The sequence below is a fragment of the Salmo trutta genome, chromosome 3, assembly GCF_901001165.1.
Source record: "Salmo trutta chromosome 3, fSalTru1.1, whole genome shotgun sequence".
Taxonomy (NCBI): Eukaryota; Metazoa; Chordata; class Actinopteri; order Salmoniformes; family Salmonidae; genus Salmo; species Salmo trutta.
The window spans coordinates 38,023,624-38,049,275 of record NC_042959.1 but is presented as its reverse complement, the minus strand read 5'-3'; the positions used below and the strand labels follow the sequence as shown (position 1 = coordinate 38,049,275).

General features: G+C 41.0%; 3 protein-coding genes across 4 annotated transcripts in view; all 3 read left to right on the top strand.

Annotated features, from left to right (window-relative positions):
* The first annotated feature begins 10,711 nt into the window (after nt 1-10,711).
* Nucleotides 10,712-13,728, top strand: LOC115174812 (heterogeneous nuclear ribonucleoprotein A0-like). Of its 2 annotated transcripts, XM_029733742.1 has the most exons (3): nt 10,712-11,870; nt 13,140-13,246; nt 13,379-13,728. In XM_029733742.1, the coding sequence occupies exon 1, from the start codon at nt 10,792-10,794 to the stop codon at nt 11,719-11,721; it is 930 nt and encodes a 309-aa protein (XP_029589602.1). In that variant the 5' UTR covers nt 10,712-10,791; the 3' UTR covers nt 11,722-11,870; nt 13,140-13,246; nt 13,379-13,728. The 2 variants fall into 2 exon arrangements, with proteins under 2 accessions (XP_029589602.1, XP_029589594.1); XM_029733734.1 differs by having other exon boundaries at nt 13,140-13,728.
* Nucleotides 13,729-15,418: 1,690 nt separating this feature from the next.
* On the top strand, nt 15,419-17,046 carry LOC115174804 (heterogeneous nuclear ribonucleoprotein A0). The gene has a single exon (XM_029733722.1). The coding sequence runs from the start codon at nt 15,507-15,509 to the stop codon at nt 16,404-16,406; it is 900 nt and encodes a 299-aa protein (XP_029589582.1). The 5' UTR covers nt 15,419-15,506; the 3' UTR covers nt 16,407-17,046.
* Nucleotides 17,047-17,159: 113 nt separating this feature from the next.
* LOC115174793 (kelch-like protein 3) overlaps nt 17,160-25,652 on the top strand; it is a 37,965-nt gene continuing 29,472 nt past the window's right edge. Inside the window, exon 1 of the mRNA XM_029733712.1 lies at nt 17,160-18,283. The gene's annotated coding sequence lies outside the window, so the exon portion shown is untranslated. The remainder of the gene's footprint in view (nt 18,284-25,652) is intronic.

The following is a 25,652-nucleotide window of genomic DNA, read 5'->3' as shown; positions in this document are numbered from 1 at the left end:
AATAAATTCTAATAGTTATTATGGATTTTAAACATTTAGGTGCATATAAGTGTCTTATATCGGCTGAAAGCTTAAGTTCTTGTTAATCTAACTGCACTGTCCGATTTACAGTAGCTATTACAGCGAAAACATGCCATGTGATTGTTTGAGGACAGCGCCCCCACATCAAAATATTTTTCCACTGGCACATTCACATATAAAGATAAAATATTCACTTACTTTTTGAAAATCTTCCTCTGATTTGTCATCCAAAGGGTCCCAGCTATAACATGTAGTGTCGTTTTGTTAGATAAACTAATATTTTATATACCAAAAAGTCTGTTAAGTTGGCGCCATCGATTTGAGTAATCCACTCGTTCAACTTGCAGAGAAAGGAATCCAAAAATCTACCCCTAACCTTTGTTTCAACAAGTCAAAGTACGTTTCTATTTGCTCCTCAGACACCCTAAAATGTAATCAAATTATAATATTTATTTCGGAAAGAAGTATGTTCAATAGGAAACCGATTTTAGCAGGTGCGCAACTTCATCATGGTGCGCAGAAACACGGATTTCCAAGACTGTGTCCTCTTACTTTTCATTTTTGAAGTTACAATATGACCTTTCTCTTGCATTTCTAAGAGGATGGTCTCTCAACAACAACAAAAATATTCTGGTTGATTTTTCTTTGGATTGTTTTTTGGTATTCAGGAACTTTTCTGCTGAAGCATTACAAGGAATCCTGTCGATGAATGCTCGGTCCTCATAGGCACCTGAGCACATCCTGTAGGGATGTGATTTGAATGTGACTGAAGGACTGGGATGTTCTTTATTTATTTTTGTATTTGGTATTATTCCCTTCCCGCAATGGAATATATTATTTTTGTTTTGTTTCAATACCCCGTACAGTAGGTGGTGGCAATACACCAATAGGTGTAGCCTGCCATAAAACTTTAAAGAATAAGAAGAAGCACAAGATTGAACATCACTCAACTTTCTAGAACAGTGGTCACCAACCGGTCGATCGCGATCAACTGGTCGATCTCCAAGGCATTCCTAGTCGATCGGCAAACATTTCTGTAAAAAAAACAACGATAAAGCCTTGTGTTCCTTTTAATTTATTTTTTGTCTCGTGCTGTTGGCGGTAGGAGCACCAGATTCAGCTGCCCTGCGCGCTAGGTAGTTGACATTTTGAACCATTTCCTGTGTCTGAAGGTACAAACTCTGCATTCCTGGCAGAGTTTGTATGATTGAGTTCATGTTTAAGTTCTTACTCAGCACTGTCAACCTTTTGTATTCAACACTTTTATAAGCCATAAAGGCTTGCTATTTCCATTCAGCGCTACAAGCACTCAATGAATGAGTAGGAAAGTGTATCTTTATTCTTGCGTTGTTTTTATTATTAGCGGCTTGGGTCTTCTTTAATATCGAGGAATATTACACTTTCTCTGTTCATAGGAGTAACAACATGAATTTGGCATGAGGCAGAAATAATGTGGTGCGACTCGAGTTTCGCCATCAGCTGGAAGGCTGTGTCCCTTTTTGGTCAGTGTTAGTAGAGGAAACGGAGAGCGGAGGGCTGTTGAGAGGCAGAGCCTCAGTCTGCTCCTCTCTCCTTCCGCTGAGACTGACCATCAGATGCAGGCACCATCAGCCCAGTAAAATAAAAATAAAAAGCAATGTATGCTCACTCAGCTGTAATACAACAACGGATCTATTACCAGTGTGTTCATACAGCCTACCTCAAATGTGGATATATATATATTTTTTTTAAATGGCCTGAACAACAATGCATTGGCAGGGCAATTCAAGCAAAGCCAATATGCGGTGATAATGTGTTGGGCCTATGGCTTACTGCACAAACCTCATCGCTACAGTATTGTTTTTAATTGATTAATGTTGCATAGGCTTACGTTTTTTTAAAGTCATGTTTAAAAAAATCAGAGTGGTAGATCTCGGCTTGCATTTTGACTCAAAGTGATCTTGACTCAGAAAAGGTTCTAGAGTTTTCCGTTAACAATAACTTTTTAACATTTTCCCACCACTCTCTCAATGTGCTCTGCCCAATTTAGAATCAAAGTACAACCCAAGGAACCTGAAGGACCCCACCCTCTCCAAATTTCTCCTATTCAATCTCAGGCGTATCTCACCTTCCACCTTGCTCCTGGTAAAGAGCACTGTCTACGTTTTCTCTACAACTAACCTGAATCCCCACTTTAATGACCACCACTCCACCTCATCAATTACTTCCTGTACCTTCCCAACTGGCCACTTTAATAATGGAACACTAGTCACTTTAATAATGTTTACATATTTTACTCATCTCATATCTATATACTGTATTCTATTGTATTCTACTGTATTTTAGTCTATGCCGCTCCGACATTGCTCATCCAAATATTTATATATTCTTAATTCCATTCCTTTAATTTAGATTTGTGTGTATTGTTGCGAATTGTTAGATATTACTTGTTAGATATTACTGCACTGTTGGAGCTAGAAACACAAGCATTTGGCTACACCCGCAATAACATCTGCTACACGTGTATGTGACCAATAAAATTTGATTTGATTTGTGTAAGGTACATTTCTTCCCCTCTTCCATAAGGCCCCATCATCTGCAAATAAAGACCTCCTAATATCCAGCCATACACATCATTGATCATGATTCAGAACAAAAGAGAACTGATCACGCTCCCCTGCAGTGTACCATTATCCACCAAGTAGCTGCCTGATAGAGATTTCCCCACCCCTCACCTGGATAGACCTTCCAAACAGGAAGTCCTTAATCCAGTTGAACATTCTACCTCCTACCCCCAAAAGATCAAGCTTGATTAGCAACCCCTCCTTCCACATCATATCGTATGCCTTCTCCACATCAAAAAAAAGACAGCCACAACCGTCTCCTAGTCTTTTTGACCTTCCTGACCTCTGCTTCTACACAGAGCACTGAGTCCATAGTTCCCCCTCCCCTTCCTGAAACCCATTCTGATGTGATGATACTAGCCCCGTGCTCTCCAGGAAGTAAATTAATCTCTCCATAATTATATGTTCCATAATCTTACATAAATGGGATGCTAGGGCTTTTGGCCGATAGGTTGTTGGCCTTGTTGGGTCTTTCCCTGGCTTCCAGATTGACACCACTATTTCCTCCTTCCAGCTGCCCGGGTAGCTTCCCCTCCTCCTACATTCTGTTGTACAGGCCCAATACCTTATCCATTCTACAAGGTTCAATAGATTCTGTTCTCCCAGGTGTGTCAATGTGTAATTCTCTTGACAACGCATTGCTGGCAATATGGAATTGTTTGACTTGTTCAAATATGAATACTATTATAATATTTACATCGAACACTGTCTTTTAAAACATGTTGCATTTTTATTCTAGGAGTTAGGATTGCTGTTGTAACCAACATACAGTCATTGAGCCAACCAGACATGCTAAACAATGTATTGATTTGGTGTTAATGGGTTGATCACCAGACACTTTCACATGCATCTCTGGGTGTGACCTAACCTTTGTGAAACATGTCCAGTGATACATCCCCTGTTGTGGTGGAACATCCCCTGCTGTGGTGGTAATGCTCCTGAATATTCAGTCTGTCACCTCAAACTGAAACCATGACCAACCTTCCAAGTTCATGCAATCCACTAAAGCTCAGACTATAGTGACTACAGGACTAAACACTAAAACATTGAAAAATAAAATAAAAGTAGCACACAATCCTCACATAAGAACAAAACCAATGTTAACCTTGTATCACATTGTCAACTGGATTCAGACTTTGCAAATGTACTGTAATTACTCCAAAATAATAAATCTCACCATGAAGGCTTATTATTACAGGGTTCTCCCCAAAGAATGTAAGATGTGACTGCGCCACTATGTAAAGAAAAATGTGTGGCTTGTCGCTCTCTGTGAGAAAGAAATATTCAAAATAGTCTCTGGGACAGTTGTGGGACAATAGATCCCAGATTCATACAACCACTCTACATAAACAAAAAACATAAGAAGCATTGAGGCTGATGCAGCAGATCAGAATGTTTAACTTAAACTATTATTTATTCACATTATAAGCACAGCAATGCGCACATGGCGCACAATTGGCCGAGCGTCGTCCGGGTTAGGGGAGGGTTGGGCAGACTGGGATGTCCTTGTCCCAGTGTGTCAAGAAGCAGTGAGGCTTGGCAGGGTCGTGTTTCGGAGGACGCATGGCTCTTGACCGTCGCCTCTCCCGAGTCCGCATGGAAGTTGCAGCGATGGGACAAAACTGTAACTACCAATTGGATATCATGAAATTAGGGAGAAAAAGGGGTCAAAAGTAAAAAATAAATAATACAAAATAAAATAGCTTCAAAATGCTGACTGCCTCTGCTCAGATTTCAAGGTGGGTGATGGAACAGTAGGCCACATATTTAAAGGTAGATTTAGTAGGCCTAAGTCCCAGTTTATGCTAGCTACATTTTTTTGTTGATATAGCATTTGCAAAAGGTAGAAACATTGTTTCCTTGCTGAAAAATATATAGAATGCCAATTTCAGTGAGAAGCATAGCAACATCAAGGCAACTTTGTTACAGTTGACCCCGTTTTTCCGAAGCCAAACCCGCCCATTAGCCACTGAGTCAACCTTTTAAGATGCCAAAATAGAAAACGTTTTCTGCAGTTGTTTTCAGTATCCTAATGTTGTTTTTGTGTTGTGTTTTCTGATTGTTTCAGTGCATGTATTCAACAAGCTTTGGACGACTTCCAAAGTTTACTCAAAAAGGCAATAGTTCTGAACTGGGTTTGATTTTGTTTTTTGTTGTTTTAATTATTTAAATGTTCATTCTCTTTTAAACATTAATTGGTCATTCATTGGTTGAAAGCTCATTGCTCAGTTATCACTTTGTTGTTGCCCGTTTAAACGTCCTACGGTCAACATCCCTATAGTGTTTACATTTCTCTCATGTACAGTGCATTCAGAAAGTATTCATGCCCTTTCTACATTTTATTGTGTTAAAGCCTAAATTCAAAATGGATTAAATAATTGTTTTTCCTCACCCATCTACATACAATACCCCATAATGACAAAGTGAAAACATATTTTTTTTAAATGGTGCTAATTTATTGAAATTCAAAACATAAATATCTCATTTACATAAGTATTCACACCCCTGAGTCAGAACCTCCGGCAGTGAATACAGCTGTGAGTCTTTCTCGGTAAATCTCTAAGAGCTTTCCACATCTGGATTGTACAACATTTGCCAATTGTTCTTTAGAAAATTCTTCAAGCTCTGTGAAATTGATTGTTGATCATCCCTAGACAACCATTTTCAGGTCTTACCATAGATTTTCAAGTAGATTTAAGTCAAAACTGTATCTCGGCCATTCAGGAACATTCACTGTCTTCTTGGTAAGCAACTCCAGTGTAGATTTGGCCTTGTGTTTTAGGTTATTGTCCTGCTGAAAGGTGAACTCATCTCCTAGTGTCATGTCCTGGCCAGTATAAGGGTTAATTGGTATTGTAGTTTGGTCAGGACGTGGCAGAGGGTATTTGTTTTATGTGGTTAGGGGTGGTGGTTTTTCTAAAAATGTATTCCGGGGTTTTTGGGCACTGTTCCTTGTTTATGTAATTCTATGTTTAGTCTAGGTATCTATTTCTATGTTGAGTTAATTGGGGTGGACTTCCAATTGAAGGCAGCTGTGTGGTGTTGCCTTTGATTGGAAGTCCTATATTAGTTGGGTGTGTTTGTCTGTGTATTTGTGGGAGATTGTTTCTTGTTTTGCCGAGTGAGCCTTTCAAGACGTTCGTTTCGTTTTGTTGTTTTCATTCTAAGTTAATAAATATCAAGATGAGCGTACACATACCTGCTGCGTTTTGGTCCTCCATTTCCAATGACAACCGTGACACCTAGTGTCTGGTGGAAAACAGACTGAACCAGGTTTTCCTCTAGGATTTTGCCTGTGCTTAGCTCCATTCCTTTTCTTTTTTATCCTGAAAAACTCCCCAGTCCTTAACAATTACAAGCATATCCATAACATGATGCAGCCACCACTATGCTTGAAAATGTGGAGAGTGGTACTCAATAATGTGCTGTATTTGTCACGCCTGCCCCCTCTCTGGCACTCGAGGGCACCAGACGCCCATCATTACGCACACCTGTCACCATCGTTACGCGCATCAGCGCTTCATGGGACTCACCTGGACTCTATTACTTTATTGATTGCCTCCCCTTTATCTGTCACTTCCTCAGTTTCTTCACCGTGTCTGCATTAATGTTGTTTTGTTCCCCTGTCCAGACGCTGGTCTTGTTTTGTTATATGTCCGTTTAACCATTAAATCTGCACTCCCTGTACTTGCTTCTCGTCTCCCAGCGTCTGCCCTCACAGTATTGGATCTGCCCCAAACATAACACTTTGTATTCAGGACCAAAAGTTAATTGCTTTGCCACATTTTTTGCAGTATTACTTTAGTGCCTTTTTGCAAACAGGATGCATGTTTTGGAATATTTGTATTCTGTACAGGCTTTCTTCTTTTCACTCTGTCAATCAGGTTAGTATTGTGGAGTAACTACAATGTTGTTGGTCCATCCTCTGTTTTCTCCTATCACAGCCATTAAACTCTGTAACTGTTTTAAAGTCACCATTAGCCTCATGGTGAAATCCCTGAGCAGTTTCCTTCCTCTCCGGCAACTGAATTATCTTTGTAGTGACTGGGTGTATTGATACACCATCCAAAGTGTAATTAATAACTTCACCATGCTCAAAGGGATATTCAATATCTGTTTTTTTACTGATCCACCTATACTGTAGGTGTAGGTGGAATTGAGTCCATGAAACTTCCTCTTGGGAAATTATGTGTAAAACACATGTCACTGTCCTAGAAATGCCTCAGACATGATGAAAACAAGCCCAGATTCCCACAGGGTGAAATTCCCTTATGAGTACGATTTACTCCTGAACTTATTTATGCTTGCCATAACAAAGGGGTTGAATACTTATTGACAAGACATTTCAGCTTTTTCTTTTTAATTTGTAAGAATGTTTAGAAACATAATTCCACTTTGATATTATGGGGTATTGTGTGTAGGCCAGGGACAAAAAAACATTCTAAATGTAATACATTTTTAGTTCAGGCTGTAACACAACAAAATGTGGAAAAAGTCAAAGGGTGTAAATACTTTCTGACGGCACTGTAAATGTTGTAGATACACTGAACTAAAATATAAACTCAACATACAACAATTTCAAATATTTTACTGAGTTACAGTTCATAAAAGCAAATCAGTCAATTCAAATAAATGAATGAGGCCCTACAGGTATGCATCTGTTGATCACAGATACCTTTAAATAAAGGCAGGGGCGTGGATCAGAAAACCAGTCAGTATCTGGTGTGACCACCATTTGCTTCATGCAGCGTGACACATCTCTTTCGCATAGTTGATCAGGCTGTTGATTGTAGCCTGTGGAATGTTGTCCCACTCCTCTTCAATGGCTGTGCAAAGTTGCTGGACATGTCGTACATGTTGACCCAGAGGTTAGAAGGATTTAATCAGCTTCTTGATATGCCACACCTGTCAGGTGGATGGATTGTCTTGGCAAAGGAGAAATGCTCACAAACAGGGATGTAAACACATTTGTTCACAAAATTTGAGAGAAATAAGCTTTTTCCTGCGTATGGAACATTTCTGGGATATTTTATTTCAGGCCATGAAACATGGGACCAACACTTTACATGTTGTGTTTATATTATTGTTCAGTATACATACAAATATTAAATAAACAATTTAGCTAGGAAATATTCAGTCTTTGCTCTTTTAATTTCAAATTGTATTGGATTTATTTTTATCTGTGAAGAGATTTAATACATGTTGTTTAGTTTATTTAGTACATTTAGTTCATATGTAGTACATTTAGTTTAGTGTACTTTGTGAGAAGCAAGTTAATATACAAAGTAAACAAAAACCTGATGTAATTTGCATATTCATAATGAGTCTGCAGAAAATTTGCAGCAAACAGTACAATGTCTGCCACAAATTTCGCAGAATTGTTTGCCAGGAGTTCACAAGTTGCTGCAATTTATTTGCCACAAAACTAATTTGCACTTGATTTGACCAAATTGGCCAAAGACTTGCCACAATTGTTTGCCAGAGGCCTGTTTTTTTCAGGAATAGGGGACCAGCGGGGACATTCATTGGATAACAATTCTGGCCAATAAACCTGAAGATGACAATGTACATGATGAAGGCTGCTTACCTTTGATCAGTGAAATAATAGTTAGAACACTGGTGGCGCCACAAGTCTTGATTGCCCAGGTAAAGACATTTTCACATCTCCAGAGAGTGGGGTCCTCCCCCATTCAAACACAAATGAGCAGCAGCATAGGGTGATACCATGCCATTGTCTGAAGTGCTGATCACAGACGATACCTCTGTTGTTGTGTAAATACATCAGTCTTATCAATTTACATCAGGAACAGCATCATTGCAGTTTTAGATTATGTAAATGTTACATGTAATTAAATTATATGACTTTTGCTTTATGAACTAGCTCCATAGTGCACCTTAAAATAAAACAGTTTATAGCCTTTGCCTGTTATTATTATTTATCCCAATTGCAGTTTAGATTATGTGAAGGTTAAAGTGGCAATCTGTAGTTGAAACAATAACAAATCGTTTTCCCTGCCACTGCTGAGGGATGGGGCTGGAGAAATGTAACCACTCTCAAATTCATAGGCAGAGCTATGGATGCAAGGACTGACCATACATGATATCAAAATTATAGTTTTATGCATGCTTTGAGGGTATACAGTGTTTGTATTAATTTACTTTGTTTACAAACTTTGGAGTAAAACAAGTGTATTTTTGGGGTTCTAAGCTTGTTGATCTAAGCTTATGAAGCATTTATAATTATATTCTAAAAGAATCACTGGTACATATCATTAATGTATAAGTCCAAAAATGGATGTAGCAACTGCAGATTGGCCCTTAAAAGGCTACTGTTTTTCACTAACTTTAGAAAAAATGCTGAGGCCTAAAGGTCTGTTGTTATTTTTATTTCTACATTTTCAAGTCTGAAGTGGAAATTAAGGCACTCTTAACAGTTTTTCTTTCACCATAGGTGGGTTGGTTGTTTAGCAAAAAAAAAAACACACGTACGTAACTAAGGGGCGAAACCGATGGGCTTAGCTTAGGTTGTTGACAATATGTAAGCTATATTTAGTCTACAAATGTTTATTGAAAACATAAATACATTTGAACAATGAGCACTTGTTGTCTCTCAAATATATAATTACAGTTGTTGTTAGATAGCTACCGAATTTTGCCATATTAGCATTGACATGACATCAATCAAAACACCTCAAAACAAGAAATGGTAAGAACAAGATAAAACAGGGCAACAGTAAAGATGTCCTTGTTGTTAGCGATTTGACCTTTCAGAAAGGTTCAGAATCATAACAAGGCACAGCTTCCGGCCACATCAATGCGCACGCATAATTTTTGTGACGTTGTCAGTCAACCCGTCTACTGACAACTTCACGAATCATCGGTGTCTAATTTCAGCTAGTTTTATCTTGTTGTTGATACTATGTCTTGTTTTGAGATGTTTTGACTGATGTCGTCTATGCTAGTACGGCAAAAATCACTAGCTAGCTAACCAACAACATTACTGATGTATTTGAGAGACAACAAGTGCTCATTGTGCACATTTATTTCTGTTTTCAATTAACATTGGAGACAAAATATAGTTTACATTGTCAACAATGTGAGCCAACCCTGTCTGTTTTGCCCCATAGTTGCACACGCATCCGTTTTGTTGCTTAACAACCAACCCCTCTATACAGCTTGTTGGAAACTGGCTTGGGGTATCATTTTATGATGCAATTAATACAGGCAATTTTAAGGGATAGAAACATGGAGGGGAATGGCCCTAAAAAATGTCTAAGACTCCAGCCACCCTAGTCATAGATTGTTCTCTCTGCTACCGCACGGCAAGTGGTACCGGAGCGCCAAACAGCTTCTACCCCAAAGCCATAAGACTCCTGAACAAGACCCCTCTTTTACGCTGCTGCTACTCTTTGTTTATAATCTATGCATAGTCACTTTAACTCTACCTACATGTACATATTACCTCAACTAACCGGTGACCCCGCACATTGACTCTGTACCGGTACCCCCTGTATATAGCCTTGCTTGTTATTTTACTGCTGCTTTTAATTATTTGTTACTTTTATTTTCTATTTTTTACTTATCTATTTTTACCTAACACTTATTTTTTTCTTAAATCATTGTTGGTTAAGGGCTTGTAAAGTAAGCACTTCACTGTAAGGTCTACACCTGCTGTATTTGGCGAATGTGACAAATAAAACGTGATTTGATTCAATTGAATGGTGGGTATAAATTCGCAAAATCACAATAAAGTGAATGAAGTTAGTCGCACATAAAAAGGATACTAACTACAACATAAATATACACTTCATTTTCAAAACGATTTTCCAACCCACACACGAACAAAAGATCATCTGTTTATTCACGAGGGTCAACTGGGGACTGGTGCTGTGGAAATTCGCTAATCTGTCATGCATATAAATTACTTTGGCGCTAGGATTTTGGCGGTTGAGGTGATCTACAGATCAAATAATCTCTGCGCAGCGTTTACTACATACTGACCCTCCTTAACAAACCCAATGTAAGGGGCGTAACGGTGTTGCTGTAGTATGACGTCACTATAACGTCGGTATAAATAAGACCTGGATTCTGTTTCTTGACTCCACCTCTAAGCATTGCTTGTACTTATTTTTGTTTCTGTCGAGCAACGCGGTCGTTCCTGTCGAAAATGGATAACTCCTCTCAACTTTGTAAACTTTTTGTCGGTGGATTGAACGTAGATACCGACGATGACGGGCTCCGCAAGCATTTTGAGCAGTACGGTCAACTGACCGACTGCGTTGTGGTTGTGAATAAGCAACTACAGAGGTCCCGCTGTTTTGGCTTTGTAACCTACTCGAGCGCTGAGGAGGCAGATGCAGCAATGGCGGCAAGGCCACATGTCGTTGATGGCACCAACGTGGAGTTGAAAAGAGCGGTCGCTCGTGAAGATGCCGGTAAACCCGAGGCACTCGCCAAGGTCAAGAAAATATTCATTGGGGGACTGAAAGACGACATCGAAGACGAACATCTGAATGAGTATTTTTCCCAGTTCGGCGAGATCGAGAAGGCCGAAGTTATCGCAGAGAAGGAAACCGGAAAGAAAAGAGGGTTCGGCTTTGTTCACTTCACAGATAACGATTCGGCCGATAAGGCGGTGGTACTTAAGTTCCACAACATCAATGGGCACAAGGTGGAGGTGAAGAAAGCCCTCACAAAGCAGGAGATGCAAGCTACAGGCCGTGGCGGTAGGGGAGGAAGAGGCATGAGAGGAGGACAAAATGGCTTCGGGGGCGGCAGAGGTGGTTACGACAGCTACGGGGGTGGTTTCGGTGGGGGCTATGGGAGCAGTGCTGGTGGCTATGGCGGTGGCTACGGAAGTGGAGGCTACGGCGGGGCCTATGGGGGAGGCGCAAGCTACGGAGGTGGCTACGGCGACCAGATGGGAGGTTATGGTGGCGGCAATGGCTACAGTGACTTTGGCAGTGGGTACAGCCAGCAGTCCTCCGGTTATGGGCCCATGAAAGGCGGCACCAGCTACGCTGGTAGGAGCCCTGCTCCGTACGCCCCCCGAGGCGGTGCAGGTGGCTACAGCAGAGGGGCGTATGGCGGCTACTAAACCGGTGGCTACGACAGACTATTTGAAAATAATTCTCCACACATACCCGCCTGATCATCAAACCGTACTCAAAATTCAGTCCTCGGGCATTTGGCAAAATGCGGACACTGTGAAACCAAATCATTTAAGAAGACCTCAAAACCAAACAGGTAGGAAGATCACTTCCCAGAACCTGATTTGCACGTCCAGCTCTTGCTATAGGACACGTTCGATTGCTAAATTCATTTATCATTTTTGTTCCAAGATGAGGGCGTGTAGCTGTCGTTAGTTGACCTGCTTTTTATTTTACGTATGCGTACGTTCGTGTTTAGTCTTACATTTTGTTTTGATACTATACTTTCTCTTATCTACATTTTAGCAAGTAGTAAGGAAATTCCCATGGATCTAGTCTACAGAGGATTGGGACGCATGTGCTATATAATTGGATTTATTAGCTGACTATGTAAATGTATATTCTGTCCACTAGCCTATAGGTTGTTGGTTACGCGTGTTTGGTAGGCCGGATCCAGTTTAAACATTTAATTTTCTTGCCAAGATGTTTTGTAAATCAACGAAGTACGCCAGTAATTTCCCAACACACAGCGTTCAGCTATGAGCTTAATGTTCCTTTAATTTACTACATAAATCTCATGTATATTGTATTATCTGTCTGAACATCAAACTACAATTGTTAAGCATTGGTATGCATATGTATGTTCATTTTAAATAAAAAGTCAAACAAATTTAGCTAGTTTTTACTCATTTTACTAGGATGCCTTAAGTCCACTTCTGATATGGTTATATTATGTGATTTATTTAATCTTTAGTAGCTTCGAGGCATTTCTTCCATTACACTTCCTGGGTGAAGATGGATTGCAGTTTGCCACCATGGCCAATGCATGAAGGCATTGTAGGTTGGCAATAACATTGTTCCATGACGTTACCAGGCTTTTGAATATTGTGGACCTGGGGGCTCATTTTATCTTTGATTCCTACATTTAGGTGTTCATACTGTTATCCAAGTACGCCAAAATAGCAGTATCAGTTTGACTTTATACAGGGACCCTGTGCAATACCTGGGGTCGATTGTCATAGGATTCTGAAATATCTCTTTAGGATCACATCCAGCAAACTAGGTATGTAAATCAACCTGTCTTTACTGTGTTGGTCAAGTATTCAGATATGGTACTGAAATGTACTTTATGTCACTTATTTATAGTTCTTGCATTTATCCATAGTTGCTCTTATTTTGCCATATGCATCTTAGTTTAAGTGTTTACTGCACGCATTTGGTCCTAAATCTATAAAATGAGGCTCAAGAGATTATATGCGTATTCTACATTAATGAATCTATAAACTGGCACGTTAGGCATACCTCCTGTCATGGCATGATGGTTTAACTGCAGTGTCTCATTCTTTACTCTTCCCCTCTCTGCCAGGTAGCCATGGTGACCTGGCTGCCAGGAAACCAATCTGGCAAGGACTTGGCTACATCAAGACCGGTGGTGGTGGATGAGGCACAGCTAAAGCTGTCCCACTGCTGCAGGTGATTTGGAATACCAGGACCTTCTGCCCATATAAAATCGGGTTGCAATGATGGCCAGCAGGTATCGACTTGTGTCAAGTCAATCTAGTTGGTTGGTGTAATTGACTACCTCTGTTCTCTTACCGTTTGTAGGAAGACTGGGTGTGAATGTTAGATCGTGTACTATGGGAAAATGGACACTGCATTGTTGGCCTTGCCATGCTATCTATTCATCACTTGCTACAATTTTTTTGTTTTAAATTGGAAAATGTACAACTGGTTTGAAGTAACATTGTGTTGAATGGGAGTTATAGCCAATGGCTTGCACTCTTTACTCAAGTGTTTGTAAATAACAATAAGTTACTCATATTAACCTGTTAATTCAAATTAGCTTCTCCATATTTTAGAGAAGGTAGCAAATTTGTTTTGCGCATTTCTTTCTATGTTGTCCTTTTGCAGCTGACCATGTTCATGTTTGCAATAAAATGAGTCAAGTCACAGTACGTATTGTGATATCATGTAGTCCCTGACAATTCTCAGCCCTAATGCAGATAATGCCATGAATGGCGCAGGTTCTGATTTTCTAATGTACAGTAGCAGTCAAGTTTGGACACCTACTTATTCAAGGTTTCTTTAATTTTACAAATTGTAGAAGGGTGTTGACAAACTATGAAATAAGTGTACAATGAATCAAAATATTTATTTTAGCTTCAAAGTAGCCATCCTTTGCCTTGACAGATTTGTGTACTCCAGGCATTCAACAAGCTTCATGAATGCTTTCCCTAAAGTCTTGAAGGAGTTCGCTCGCACATCTGCTGAGCACTTGTTGGCTGCTCTTCCTTCACTCCGCAGTCCAACTCATCCCAAACCATCTCAATTGGGTTGAGGTTGGGTGATTTGGAGGCCAGGTCATCTGATGCAGCACTCCATCACTCTCCTTGGTCAAATGGCCCTTAAACAGCCTGGATGTGTTGGCTCATTTTCCTGTTGAAACAATTGGCAGTCCCACTAAGCACAAACCAGATGGGCTGGTGTATCGCTGTGGTAGCCACGCAGGTTCAGTGTGACTTATTCTAATTAAATCCCCAGCAAAGCACCATCACACCACCATGCTTCATGGTGGAAACCACATGCATACAGTAGTTGGAACCAAAAATGTGGACTTGACAGACCAAAGGACAGGTTTCCACTGGTCTAATGTCCATTGCTCTTCCAAGCAAATCTCTTATTCGTGTCCTTTTTTTCTTTACAGCATTTGGACCATGTTGGCCTTATTCACGCTGTCTCTGAACAGTTGCTCTTGTGTCTGAACTCAAACATGTATTTGGGCTGCAATTTGAGGCTGGTAACTAATGAACGTATCCTCTGCAGCAGAGGTAACTTTGTCTTTCCCGTGGCGGTCCTCAGAGCCAGTTTCATCAGCGCTTGGTTTTTACGACTGCACTGGAAGAAACTTAACGTTCTTGATATTTCCTGGATTAACCATGCCAAAGAAATTGCCTTTTTTTTTTTTTTTGCTAATGTGAACTGTCCTTACCATAACATGGACTTGGTCTTACAAAATAGGGCTATTTTCTGTATACCACCCCTACCTTGTCACAACTGATTGGCTCAAATGCATTAAGGAAATAAATTCCACCTGTTAATTGAAATGCATTCCACGTGACACCTCAAGCTGGTTGAGAGAATGCCAAGTGTGCAAAGCTGTCAAGGCGAAGGTTGGTTTCTTAGAATCAAATGTATATATATATTTTTTTTTTACACTTTGGGGTACATGATTCCATGTTTCAATTTTGTCTTCATTCTGCAATGTAGAAAATAGTTTAAAAAAAGGGGGAAAAAATGGAATGAGGTGTGTCCACGTCAAGTTTGTATGGCAAGATTGCATATAGAAATCAGTGTGTATATATTTTTTCGGAAGTGGCCACTTTCTGACAATGAATGTGCAATGCGTGGACACCGGAATGAAGTGTTGGGGTATACTACAAAGCAGGATCAAGAACAGCCAGCTAAATAGACGAATTTAAAAATAATTTTAAAGAAAAATGTGCTTGGAATAGGCTTTGTCTTTTTGATTCAACAAACAAGTCAATTGACAAATAAGAAAAACATCTATTTAAATAAAATGGTGGGATTTGAGTGGAACAACCAATCAGGACTGGTGATTTATTTTACCAATCCTACGTCAGACGTCATTGCGTCAGCGGTCGCTGCTTTCAAAGAGGGATACGATTTTGTCAGGTTCAATTGTATTTGCGCCATAACAACTCGGCTAGTAATCATGACGAACCAACTTTGTAAGCTGTTTGTCGGTGGATTGAACGTCGAGACTACAGACGATGGACTTCGGCAACATTTCGAGCAGTACGGCCAGTTAACCGACTGCGTAGTGGTCCAGAACCAGCAGCTACAAAGGTCCCGGTGTTTCGGCTTTGTAACCTACTCAAGCGCGGAGGAGGCCGACGCAGCCATGGCCGCTAGGCCACATGTCGTCGATGGTACCAACGTGGAGTTAAAAAGGGCCGTTGCACGGGAAGATGCCGGTAGGCCAGAGGCACTCGCCAAAGTAAAAAAAATATTTATCGGTGGGTTGAAAGACGACATAGAAGACGACCATTTGAATGATTATTTCTCTCAATTCGGGGCAATTGAGAAGGCCGAAGTAATCAGTGACAAACAGACTCTCAAAAAAAGAGGATTCGGCTTTGTCTATTTTGAAGATAATGACTCTGCCGACAAAGCAGTGGTGCTTAAGTTCCACACAATCAATGGGCACAAAGTGGAGGTGAAGAAGGCCCTCACCAAGCAAGAGATGCAGTCCGCCGGTGGTCGGGGAAGAGGCGGGCGAGGAATGAGGGGGTCTCAAAATGGCTACGACGGCGGAAGAGGTGGCGGCTACGGCAACTATGGCGGTAATTATGGAGGAAACGATGGCGGCTACGGTGGCGGATACGGCAATGGAGGTGGTTACGGTAACCAAGGGGGATACGGAGGAGGTTATGGAGATCAAATGGGGAGCAGTTATGGTGGGAACGGTTATAATGACTTTGGCGAAGATTACGGACAGCAGTCCTCCGGCTATGGTGCAATGAAAGGGGGTAATTATTCAGGCAGGAGCGCAGCACCGTACTCCCGTGGAGGCGGCAGTGGTTATGGCAGGGGTGGATATGGTGGTTATTAGACACCGTTGACCACATTTGACCCAATAATTTGAAATGTTCTGAATTTCTGATTCAATGACCTGCATTTACACACACGGGTCGGAGTTGCCCATTTCTTTGTTGCTACTATTTTAAAGTGCTCGTGCCCCTCGCCCACCCTGATGTACCCTCCCCCCTCCATCCGGACTACACGGTTGTCCCTAGGCGACGCTACTAAAGACATGGACACTTTATTACCAATTCAACTTTCTGACTTGTCAATGTAGTGATTCCTTTAAATATTTTTTATTTAATTGTAGTTAACGTCGCTGCTTCCAAGACTTTGGTATGATACTGTATGTCATTAGTACCAGCCAGGTTAATAACAAGACATATTGCTTTAGCAACATGAAACTCAGGGGTATTAATGGAGTTGAAAGCAGTCTTAGTGTATGCTTGAGTGTTTTTAAGATCATAATATTTCGTGTCAAGTATTAAGTACTTATGGTTATTGTATTATTATACTTTTTTATGGTTACCTCCAAATGCTTTTCTCCGTCCAAGATGTGCTATTCAATACCTTGCAAAGCAATGCAGTTTTGTGGAATGTTACTTAAATATTAGTTAGCTATTGAGCCTAACTCTTTTGGCTGTATTAAAGTTTTTAATGTTTGAAAGCAATAAGTGCTCATTGTCAATGTAACCATTCTGACCTCTTGTTATCAAAAGAGAATCAAGTTAAGCCTTCAGATCATTCAGGATCACAGTCCTATCATGAGGTAGTTGCACACCATACTGACATACTATCACTCTCTTTCTATCACAACTTTCTTGTTCATGAATGGACTAATCTGGGACTGCTAACTGGCCAACAGTCACGCATTTTTTTAGGCCCTCTACCATTTCCTGTGTTATGCTAATACCAAAAAAGCATTCTTGCTAATACTGTAAAGGCTTTTTTGAATCACATTTTCAATGAAAGGGATTCTTGGTTTATAATCAGATTTTATTTTTTAATGGGACAAGAATTTTGCAGGTAACATCCCATGTCAATAGACACATTTGTCTGACACTAGTTTGTTTTGATAATGGCCGTGAGTATTGGGATTTTTCTCCAGTGCATCTGCTTTACAGCCTTTCAACACTCCCAATTTTTTTGCTGCACAGGTAGCCAAAAATAAACTACTCCATACCATTACATATAATTCTAGGTTGTCCTGTTCAAATTACATGACAGGGCTGATTTTTAATTTAGATTATTATTCCAAGTTACCAATGTGCACAAATATTAGGTCTGTGGTTATGGAAATATACAAAATGTCAGCATTTACCCTTTTTGCTGTCAAAATGATAATTTTGTACTATAATAGGCCAAATATGCCAACAATTTACAATAGCTTGCCACTAGGGGACTTGTACTCATTACGTCAACCCCCACCATCTGTCTCCCTCGGTGATCTCTACATCTGCCATTTTAGACACCGGGAGAAGCACGGTCAAGTCAGTGTTGACATAGCATAATCAAAGCAAGATACTAGAGCTGTAAAATCAACTCTGCAAGCTCTTTGTTGGTGGACAAAATGTTTACACCACTGACGATCGCCTTGGTAAACCATTTGAACAGTATGGCGAGCTAACCGATTGCGTAGTTATTCAGAACCTGCAACTACTGCGGTCTGGTTTTGTAACTGCTAGTGCTGTGGAGGCAGACGCTGCAATGTCCGCGCGGGCTCATGCCCTGGGTGGCAACAATGTTGAACAGAAAGGTACAGTGGCACATGAAGATGCGGGAGGACCTGGCAAAGATTAAGAAAACATTTATCGGTGGTTAAAGAAGCTACAGAGGATGAACTTCTGAACGAGTAATTTCAGTTCGGTACTATCGAGAAGGCCGAGGATATTATCAATAATCAAACTGGTAAGAAGAGGGTTTTGTTTTTCGAAGATAATGATTGTGCCGACTAAGCAGTTGTTCTTTAGTTCCACACCATTAATGGCCATAAAGTTGAGGCGAAAAAGCCCTCACCAAGCAAGAAATGCAGGCTGCTGGAACCCCGTGGCGGGAGGGAAGCAAGGTCTTAAAATGGATATGTTGGTGGCTATGGCAACTATAGTGGGGGGAGCCCCATCAAATCTCACTGAAAGCAGTCCCATACCCCAAGTAACTTGTGGAAAAAGTACCCAATTGTAAAAGTGAAGATGCCTTAAAAGAAAATGACTCAAGTGAAAGTCACTGAGTAAAATACTACTTGAGTAAAAGTCAAAGTATTTGGTTTTAAATGTACTTAAGTATCAAAAGTAAAAGTAATTGCTAAAATATACTTAAGTATAAATCATTTCAAATTCCTTATATTTAGCAAACCAGACGGTGTTGTTTTCTTAATTTACTTAAATAAAATAATTATGGATGGCCAAGGGCACACTTCAACACTCAAGACAATTTACAAACAAAGCGTTTGTGTTTAGTGAGTCTGTCAGATGAGGCAGTAAGGATGACCTTGGATTTTCTCTTGATAAGTGTGTGAATTAGACCATTTTCCTGTCCTGCTAAGCATTCAAAATGTAACGAGTACTTTTGGGTGTCAGGGAAAATGTAAGGAGTAAAAAGTACATAATTTTCTTTAGGAATGTAGTGGAGTAAAAGTTGTCAAATAAATAGTAAAGTACAGATACCCCCCAAAACTACTTTTGTAGTGCTTTAAAGTATGTTTTACTTAAGTACTTTACACCGCTGCCTAGTAAAAATGATGAACTCTTAATAACATTGTTCCGACCAAACATTCTATAATGGCACAAGAGTGACGGAATACTGAGCCCAAGTGTTTCAGACAGGAAAGTTACTACAGTATTCACTATTTAAAGCTGGCCTAAATAGGTAGCTAGAGTTCCTTGCCATCTAGCCAGAGTAACTTTGGCCATCTAGCAACTAACTACAGATACTCTTGGAAGCAGATGTCTCTACCTTCATAACTACAGTACATTCTGAAAGTATTCTGACCCCTTGACTTTTTCCACATTGTTACGTTAGTCCTATTCTAAAATGGATAAAATATATATTTTTTGTCATCAATCCACCTACAATACCCCATAATGACAAAGCGAAAACAGGTTTTTATAAATGTTTTATATATAATTTATTTACATAAGTATTCAGACCCTTTGCTATTAATCTCAGGTGCATCCTGTTATCATTGATAATCCTTGATGTTTCTACAACTTGATTGGAGTCCACCTGTGGTAAATTCAATTGATTGGACATGATTTGGAAAGGCACACACCTGTCTATAAAAGGTCCCACAGTTGACAGTGCATGTCAGAGCAAAAACAAAGACACGAGGTTGAAGGAATTGTCCGTAGAGCTCCGAGACAGGATTGTGTTGAGGCACAGATCTGGGGAAGGGTATCAACAAATTTCAGCAGTATTGAAGGTCCCCAAAAACACAGGCCTCCATCATTCTTAAATGGAAGATGTTTGTTACCACCAAGAATCTTCCTAGAGCTGTCCGCCAGGCCAAACTGAGCAATCAGGGGAGAAGAGCCTTGGTTAGGGAGATGACCAAGAACCCAATGATCACTCTGACAGAGCTCCAGAGTTCCTCTGTGGAGATGGGAGAACCTTCCAGAAGGACAACCTATGCAGTACTCCACCAATCAGGCTTTTATGGTAGATTGGCCAGATGGAAGCCACTCCTCAGTAAAAGGCACATGACCACCTGCTTAGAGTTTGCCAAAAGGCACCTAAAGGACTCAGACATTTTAGTCATTTAGCAGACGCTCTTATCCAGAGCGACTTACAGTAGTGAATGCATACATTTCATACATTTTTTTATTTTTTTTTCCTGTGCTGGCCCCCTGTGGGAATCAAACCCACAACCCTGGTGTTGCAAACACCATGCTCTACCAACTGAGCTACAGGGAAGGAAACAAGATTCTCTGGTCTGATGAAACCAATGTTGAACTCTTTGACCTCAATGCCAAGCGTCACGTTTGGAGGAAACTTGGCACAATCCTTACTATTCAGGATCAAGGGAAAGATGAACAGAGCAAAGTACAGAGAGATCCTTAATGAAAACCTACTCCAGAGAGCTCAGGACCTCAGACTGGGGCGAAGGTTCACCTTCCGACAGGTCAACGACCCTAAGCACACAGCCAAGACAACGCAAGAGTGGCTTCGAGACAAGTCTCTGAATATCCTTGAGTTGCCCAGCCAGAGCCCGGACTTCAACCTGATCGAACATCTCTGGAGGGACCTGAAAATAGCTGTGCAGCAACGCTCCCCATCCAACCTGCCCGAGCTTGAGAGGATCTGCAGAGAAGAATGGGAGAAACTTCCCAAATACAGGTGTGCCAAGCTTGAAACATCATACCCCAAAAGACTTGAGGCTGTAATCGCTGCCAAAGGTGCTTCAACAAAGTACTGAGTAAAGGGTCTGAATACTTAGGTAAATGTGATATTTCAGTATATATTTTTTTTATACAGTTGCAAAAATGTCAAACCGGTTTTGCTTCGTCAATATGGGGTAGTGTGTGTAGACTGAGGGGGGGACAAAACAATTTAATCAATTTTATAATAAGGCTGTAACAAAACAAAATGTGGAAAAAGTCACAAGGTTAGAATACCTTCCGAATGCCCTGTAAATTTCTAGACAGCGGTCTTCATGCCCATAGCAACTGCAGAGCACTAGAAGGCAGATGTCTTCACTCCGAAAGGTCTCAAATAACTTAGGTCTAAATGTCCATTGTCCACAAGTAATAGGACTACTCCTTTGGATTATTTTGTTTTGAGCAGTGGAGGACTGTGGTTTTGTATTTTGCCCAGATATTATTGAAATTAAGTTAATAGCTAAGTCTCTTTGCTTGTTAGTGCATTTTCTTTAGGTAATGTGTTGTAAGTAAACTGCATTTTGTTTGAAATATTTGGATTTAAGTTGGAGTGTTATTAATATGGGACCCCATGTTTGACTTACTAGAGCCATGTAGTCAATTGCAGTGAACTTGATTTTAGTCATTTTCTGCATCTTATTAGTTAAAAGGCAACTGAAGTTATATTGGCCATAAAATATATTATTACTTGCCCCGGCACTATACCAAAGTATATGATAAAAATTGCCCAATAGCGTTTGGTCAAAGGAAAATCTCCATGCAGTATTTAGGCTGTAAGGACTAGGTCACACTTTTTAAGTATTCTAGGTTCACTGCTGCTGTTCCTGAAATGTAGGCTATTTGTTTTAGTTTGATTTGTGATTCCCATTTAGTTTGAATGTTAATAAATAATTGTATCATTACTATGGTGATTATGCCATAGTTGTTACCATGAACATTGTTTCACTTCTCAACTACTTCAAATTCTGAAAACAGGTTTTATCTAAGCGTTCCAGTTTTTGTATTTGACAGTAGAACCACAAAGGAATTCAGTAACAAGGCAAGAAAAAGTATGTGAACCCTTTGGAATTACCTGGATTTCTGCATAAATTGATCATCATCAAGTTTGATCTGATCTTCATCTAAGTCACAACAATAAACACACATAGTGTCTCCAAAAGCTAATTGGAGTCAGCTAACCTGGAGTCCAATCAATGAGACGAGATTGGAGATGTTGGTTAGAACTGCATTTCCCTATAAAAAACACTCACAAAATTTGAGTTTGCTATTCACAAGAAGCATTGCCTGATGTGAACCATGTCTCGAACAAAAGATCTCAGAAGACCTAAGATTAAGAATTGTTGACTTTCATAAAGCTGGAATGGGTTACAAAAGTATCTCTAAAAGCCTTGGCTGTTCATCAGTCCACGGTAAGACAAATTGTCTATAAATGGAGAAAGTTCAGCACTGTTGCTACTCTAGGAGTGACCATCCTGCAAATATGACTGCAAGAGCACAGCGCAGAATGCTCAAGGAGGTTAAGAAGAATCATATAGTGTCAGTTAAAGACTTACAGAAATCTCTGGAACATGCTAACATCTGTTGACGAGTCTACGATACGTAAAACACTAAACAAGAATGGTGTTCATGGGAGGACACCACGGAAGAAGCCACTGCTGTCCAAAAAAAACATTGCTGCATGTCAGAAGTTTGCAAAAGTGCACCTGGATGTTCCACAGCGCTACTGGCAAAATATTCTGTGGACAGATGTTGAGTTGTTTGGAAGGAACACAACACTATGTGTGGAGAAAAAAAGGCACAGCACACCAACATAAAAACCTAATCCCAACTGTAAAGTATGGTGGAGGGAGCACCATGGTTTGCGGCTGCTTTGCTGCCTCAGGGCCTGGACAGCTTGCCATCATCAACGGAAAAATGAATTCCCAAGTTTATCAAGACATTTTTAAGGAGAATGTTAGGCTTTCTGTCTGCCAATTAAAGCTCAACAGAAGTTGGGTGATGCAACAAGACAATGACCCAAATCACAGAAGTAAATCAACAACAGAATGGCTTCAACAGAAGAAAATATGCCTTCTGGAGTGGCCCAGTCAGAGTCCTGACCTCAACCCGATTTGAGATGCTGTGGCATGACCTTGAGAGCAGTTCACGCCAGACATCCCAGGAATATTGCTGAACTGAAACAGTTTTGTAAAGAGGAATGGTCCAAAAAATACCTTATTTGGTACTTTGAATTAAATTAGGTATAACTTAGGGTATGAAACAACAGTAAGTAACCTGCTGTGGTACGGAAAACGTAATCAGGGTTTGTGCTTTTAAGCACCTTGAAATTAATTCCTAGATTTTACTGAATGTATTCTTTACTTATTTTCTACCCACTCTTGTTTTGATAGCTATTCAAGGCAAACTATATTTTCTATTCAATCAATCACATTTGGAAGAGTAATGAATAGACTATTTTGTATATCTTTCACCATATACATATTACCTTCAGAATGTCTATTTCTTCATAAAATGAATTCTAGAGCTCTGTTCCAACACCCTTAGTGAACAAATAGGCTGGAGATACCTAAACTGTATCCTCTACATCATGGGAATCTCCATGGTACTCCGAGCTGTAGAATTCCAGCTGAAAGTCCATAGGATATGCTTCCATAAGACATCAGGTTTGTTACAATACTTTATACACAAGACATTATTACATAATATCAATATTTAATCTTTAACATGGAGTCCCATTGAGGGGTTAAGCTCTGTACTACAGTCAGGTTTTCACATGTTGGTCAAACATGCATTCATCTGAACTATAGCTCAACAGTCTGTCACTAATTCCAGATAAATAAGTAAATCCATTATATTTGTACTTTCTGGAAATTGGTGTCTTTAGCTGTTATCTTAACAGTGTAAATACAACAACCTAAAAAGTCAAGCTTGGATGTGATTCTGGACCTTTTTTGTTTGATAATAATAACCAAAAGCCATTTTAGACAGGAGCTTGGAGTTCCTGGGTTCTTGACACATTAGTCCAGATGGTTTTTCCAAAAAAGAAAATTTACGTAATTTAGCAGACGCTCTTATCCAGAGCGACTTACAAATTGGTGCATTCACCTTATGATATCCAGTGGAACAACCACTTTACAATAGTACATCTATTAGAAGGATTACTTTATCCTATCCCAGGTATTCCTTAAAGAGGTGGGGTTTCAGGTGTCTCCGGAAGGTGGTGATTGACTCCGCTGTCCTGGCGTCGTGAGGGAGCTTGTTCCACCATTGGGGTGCCAGTTTTGACTGGGCTGAGCGGGAACTGTGCTTCCGCAGAGGTAGGGAAGTGAGCAGGCCAGAGGTGGATGAACGCAGTGCCCTTCTTTGGGTGTAGGGACTGATCAGAGCCTGAAGGTACGGAGGTGCCGTTCCCCTCACAGCTCCGTAGGCAAGCACCATGGTCTTGTAGCAGATGCGAGCTTCAACTGGAAGCCAGTGGAGTGTGCGGAGGAGCGGGGTGACGTGAGAGAACTTGGGAAGGTTGAACACCAGACGGGCTGCGGCGTTCTGGATGAGTTGTAGGGGTTTAATGGCACAGGCAGGGAGCCCCGCCAACAGCGAGTTGCAGTAATCCAGACGGGAGATGACAAGTGCCTGGATTAGGACCTGCGCCGCTTCCTGTGTAAGGCAGGGTCGTACTCTGCGAATGTTGTAGAGCATGAACCTACAGGATCGGGTCACCGCCTTGATGTTAGCAGAGAACGACAGGGTGTTGTCCAGGGTCACGCCAAGGCTCTTAGCACTCTGGGAGGAGGACACAATGGAGTTGTCAATCGTGATGGCGAGATCATGGAACGGGCAGTCCTTCCCCGGGAGGAAGAGCAGCTCCGTCTTGCCGAGGTTCAGCTTGAGTTGGTGATCCGTCATCCACACTGATATGTCTGCCAGACATGCAGAGATGCGATTCGCCACCTGGTTATCAGAAGGGGGAAAGGAGAAGATTAATTGTGTGTCGTCTGCGTAGCAATGATAGGAGAGACCATGTGAGGATATGACAGAGCCAAGTGACTTGGTGTATAGCAAGAATAGGAGAAGACCTAGAACTGAGCCCTGGGGGACACCAGTGGTGAGAGCACGTGGTGCGGAGACGGATTCTCGCCACGCCACCTGGTAGGAGCGACCTGTCAGGTAGGACGCAATCCAAGAGTGAGCCGTGCCGGAGATGCCCAACTCGGAGAGGGTGGAGAGGAGGATCTGATGGTTCACAGTATCAAAGGCTGCAGATGGGTCTAGAAGGATGAGAGCAGAGGAGAGAGAGTTAGCTTTAGCAGTGCGGAGAGCCTCCGTGACACAGAGAAGAGCAGTCTCAGTTGAATGACCAGTCTTGAAACCTGACTGATTTGGATCAAGAAGGTCATTCTGAGAGAGCTAGCAAGAGAGCTGGCCAAGGACGGCACGCTCAAGAGTTTTGGAGAGAAAAGAAAGAAGGGATACTGGTCTGTAGTTGTTGACATCGGAGGGATCGAGTGTAGGTTTTTTGAGAAGGGGTGCAACTCTCGCTCTCTTGAAGACGGAAGGGACGTAGCCAGCGGTCAAGGATGAGTTGATGAGCTAGGTGAGGTAAGGGAGAAGGTCTCCAGAAATGGTCTGGAGAAGAGAGGAGGGGATAGGGTCAAGCGGGCAGGTTGTTGGGCGGCCGGCCGTCACAAGATTTAATCTGGAGAGAGAGGGGAGTGTGAGCAGGACCAGCGGTGTCGTTTGACTTAACAAACGAGGATCGGATGTCGTCAACCTTCTTTTCAAAATGGTTGACGAAGTCATCCGCAGAGAGGGAGGGGGGGGGAGGATTCAGGAGGGAGGAGAAGGTGGCAAAGAGCTTCCTAGGGTTAGAGGCAGATGCTTGGAATTTAAAGTGGTAGAAAGTG

What these genes read in the sequence shown, in the direction of transcription:
- LOC115174812 (XM_029733742.1), top strand. Translation starts at nt 10,792, where the DNA reads ATGGATAACTCCTCTCAACTTTGTAAACTTTTTGTCGGTGGATTGAAC.
- LOC115174804 (XM_029733722.1), top strand. Translation starts at nt 15,507, where the DNA reads ATGACGAACCAACTTTGTAAGCTGTTTGTCGGTGGATTGAACGTCGAG.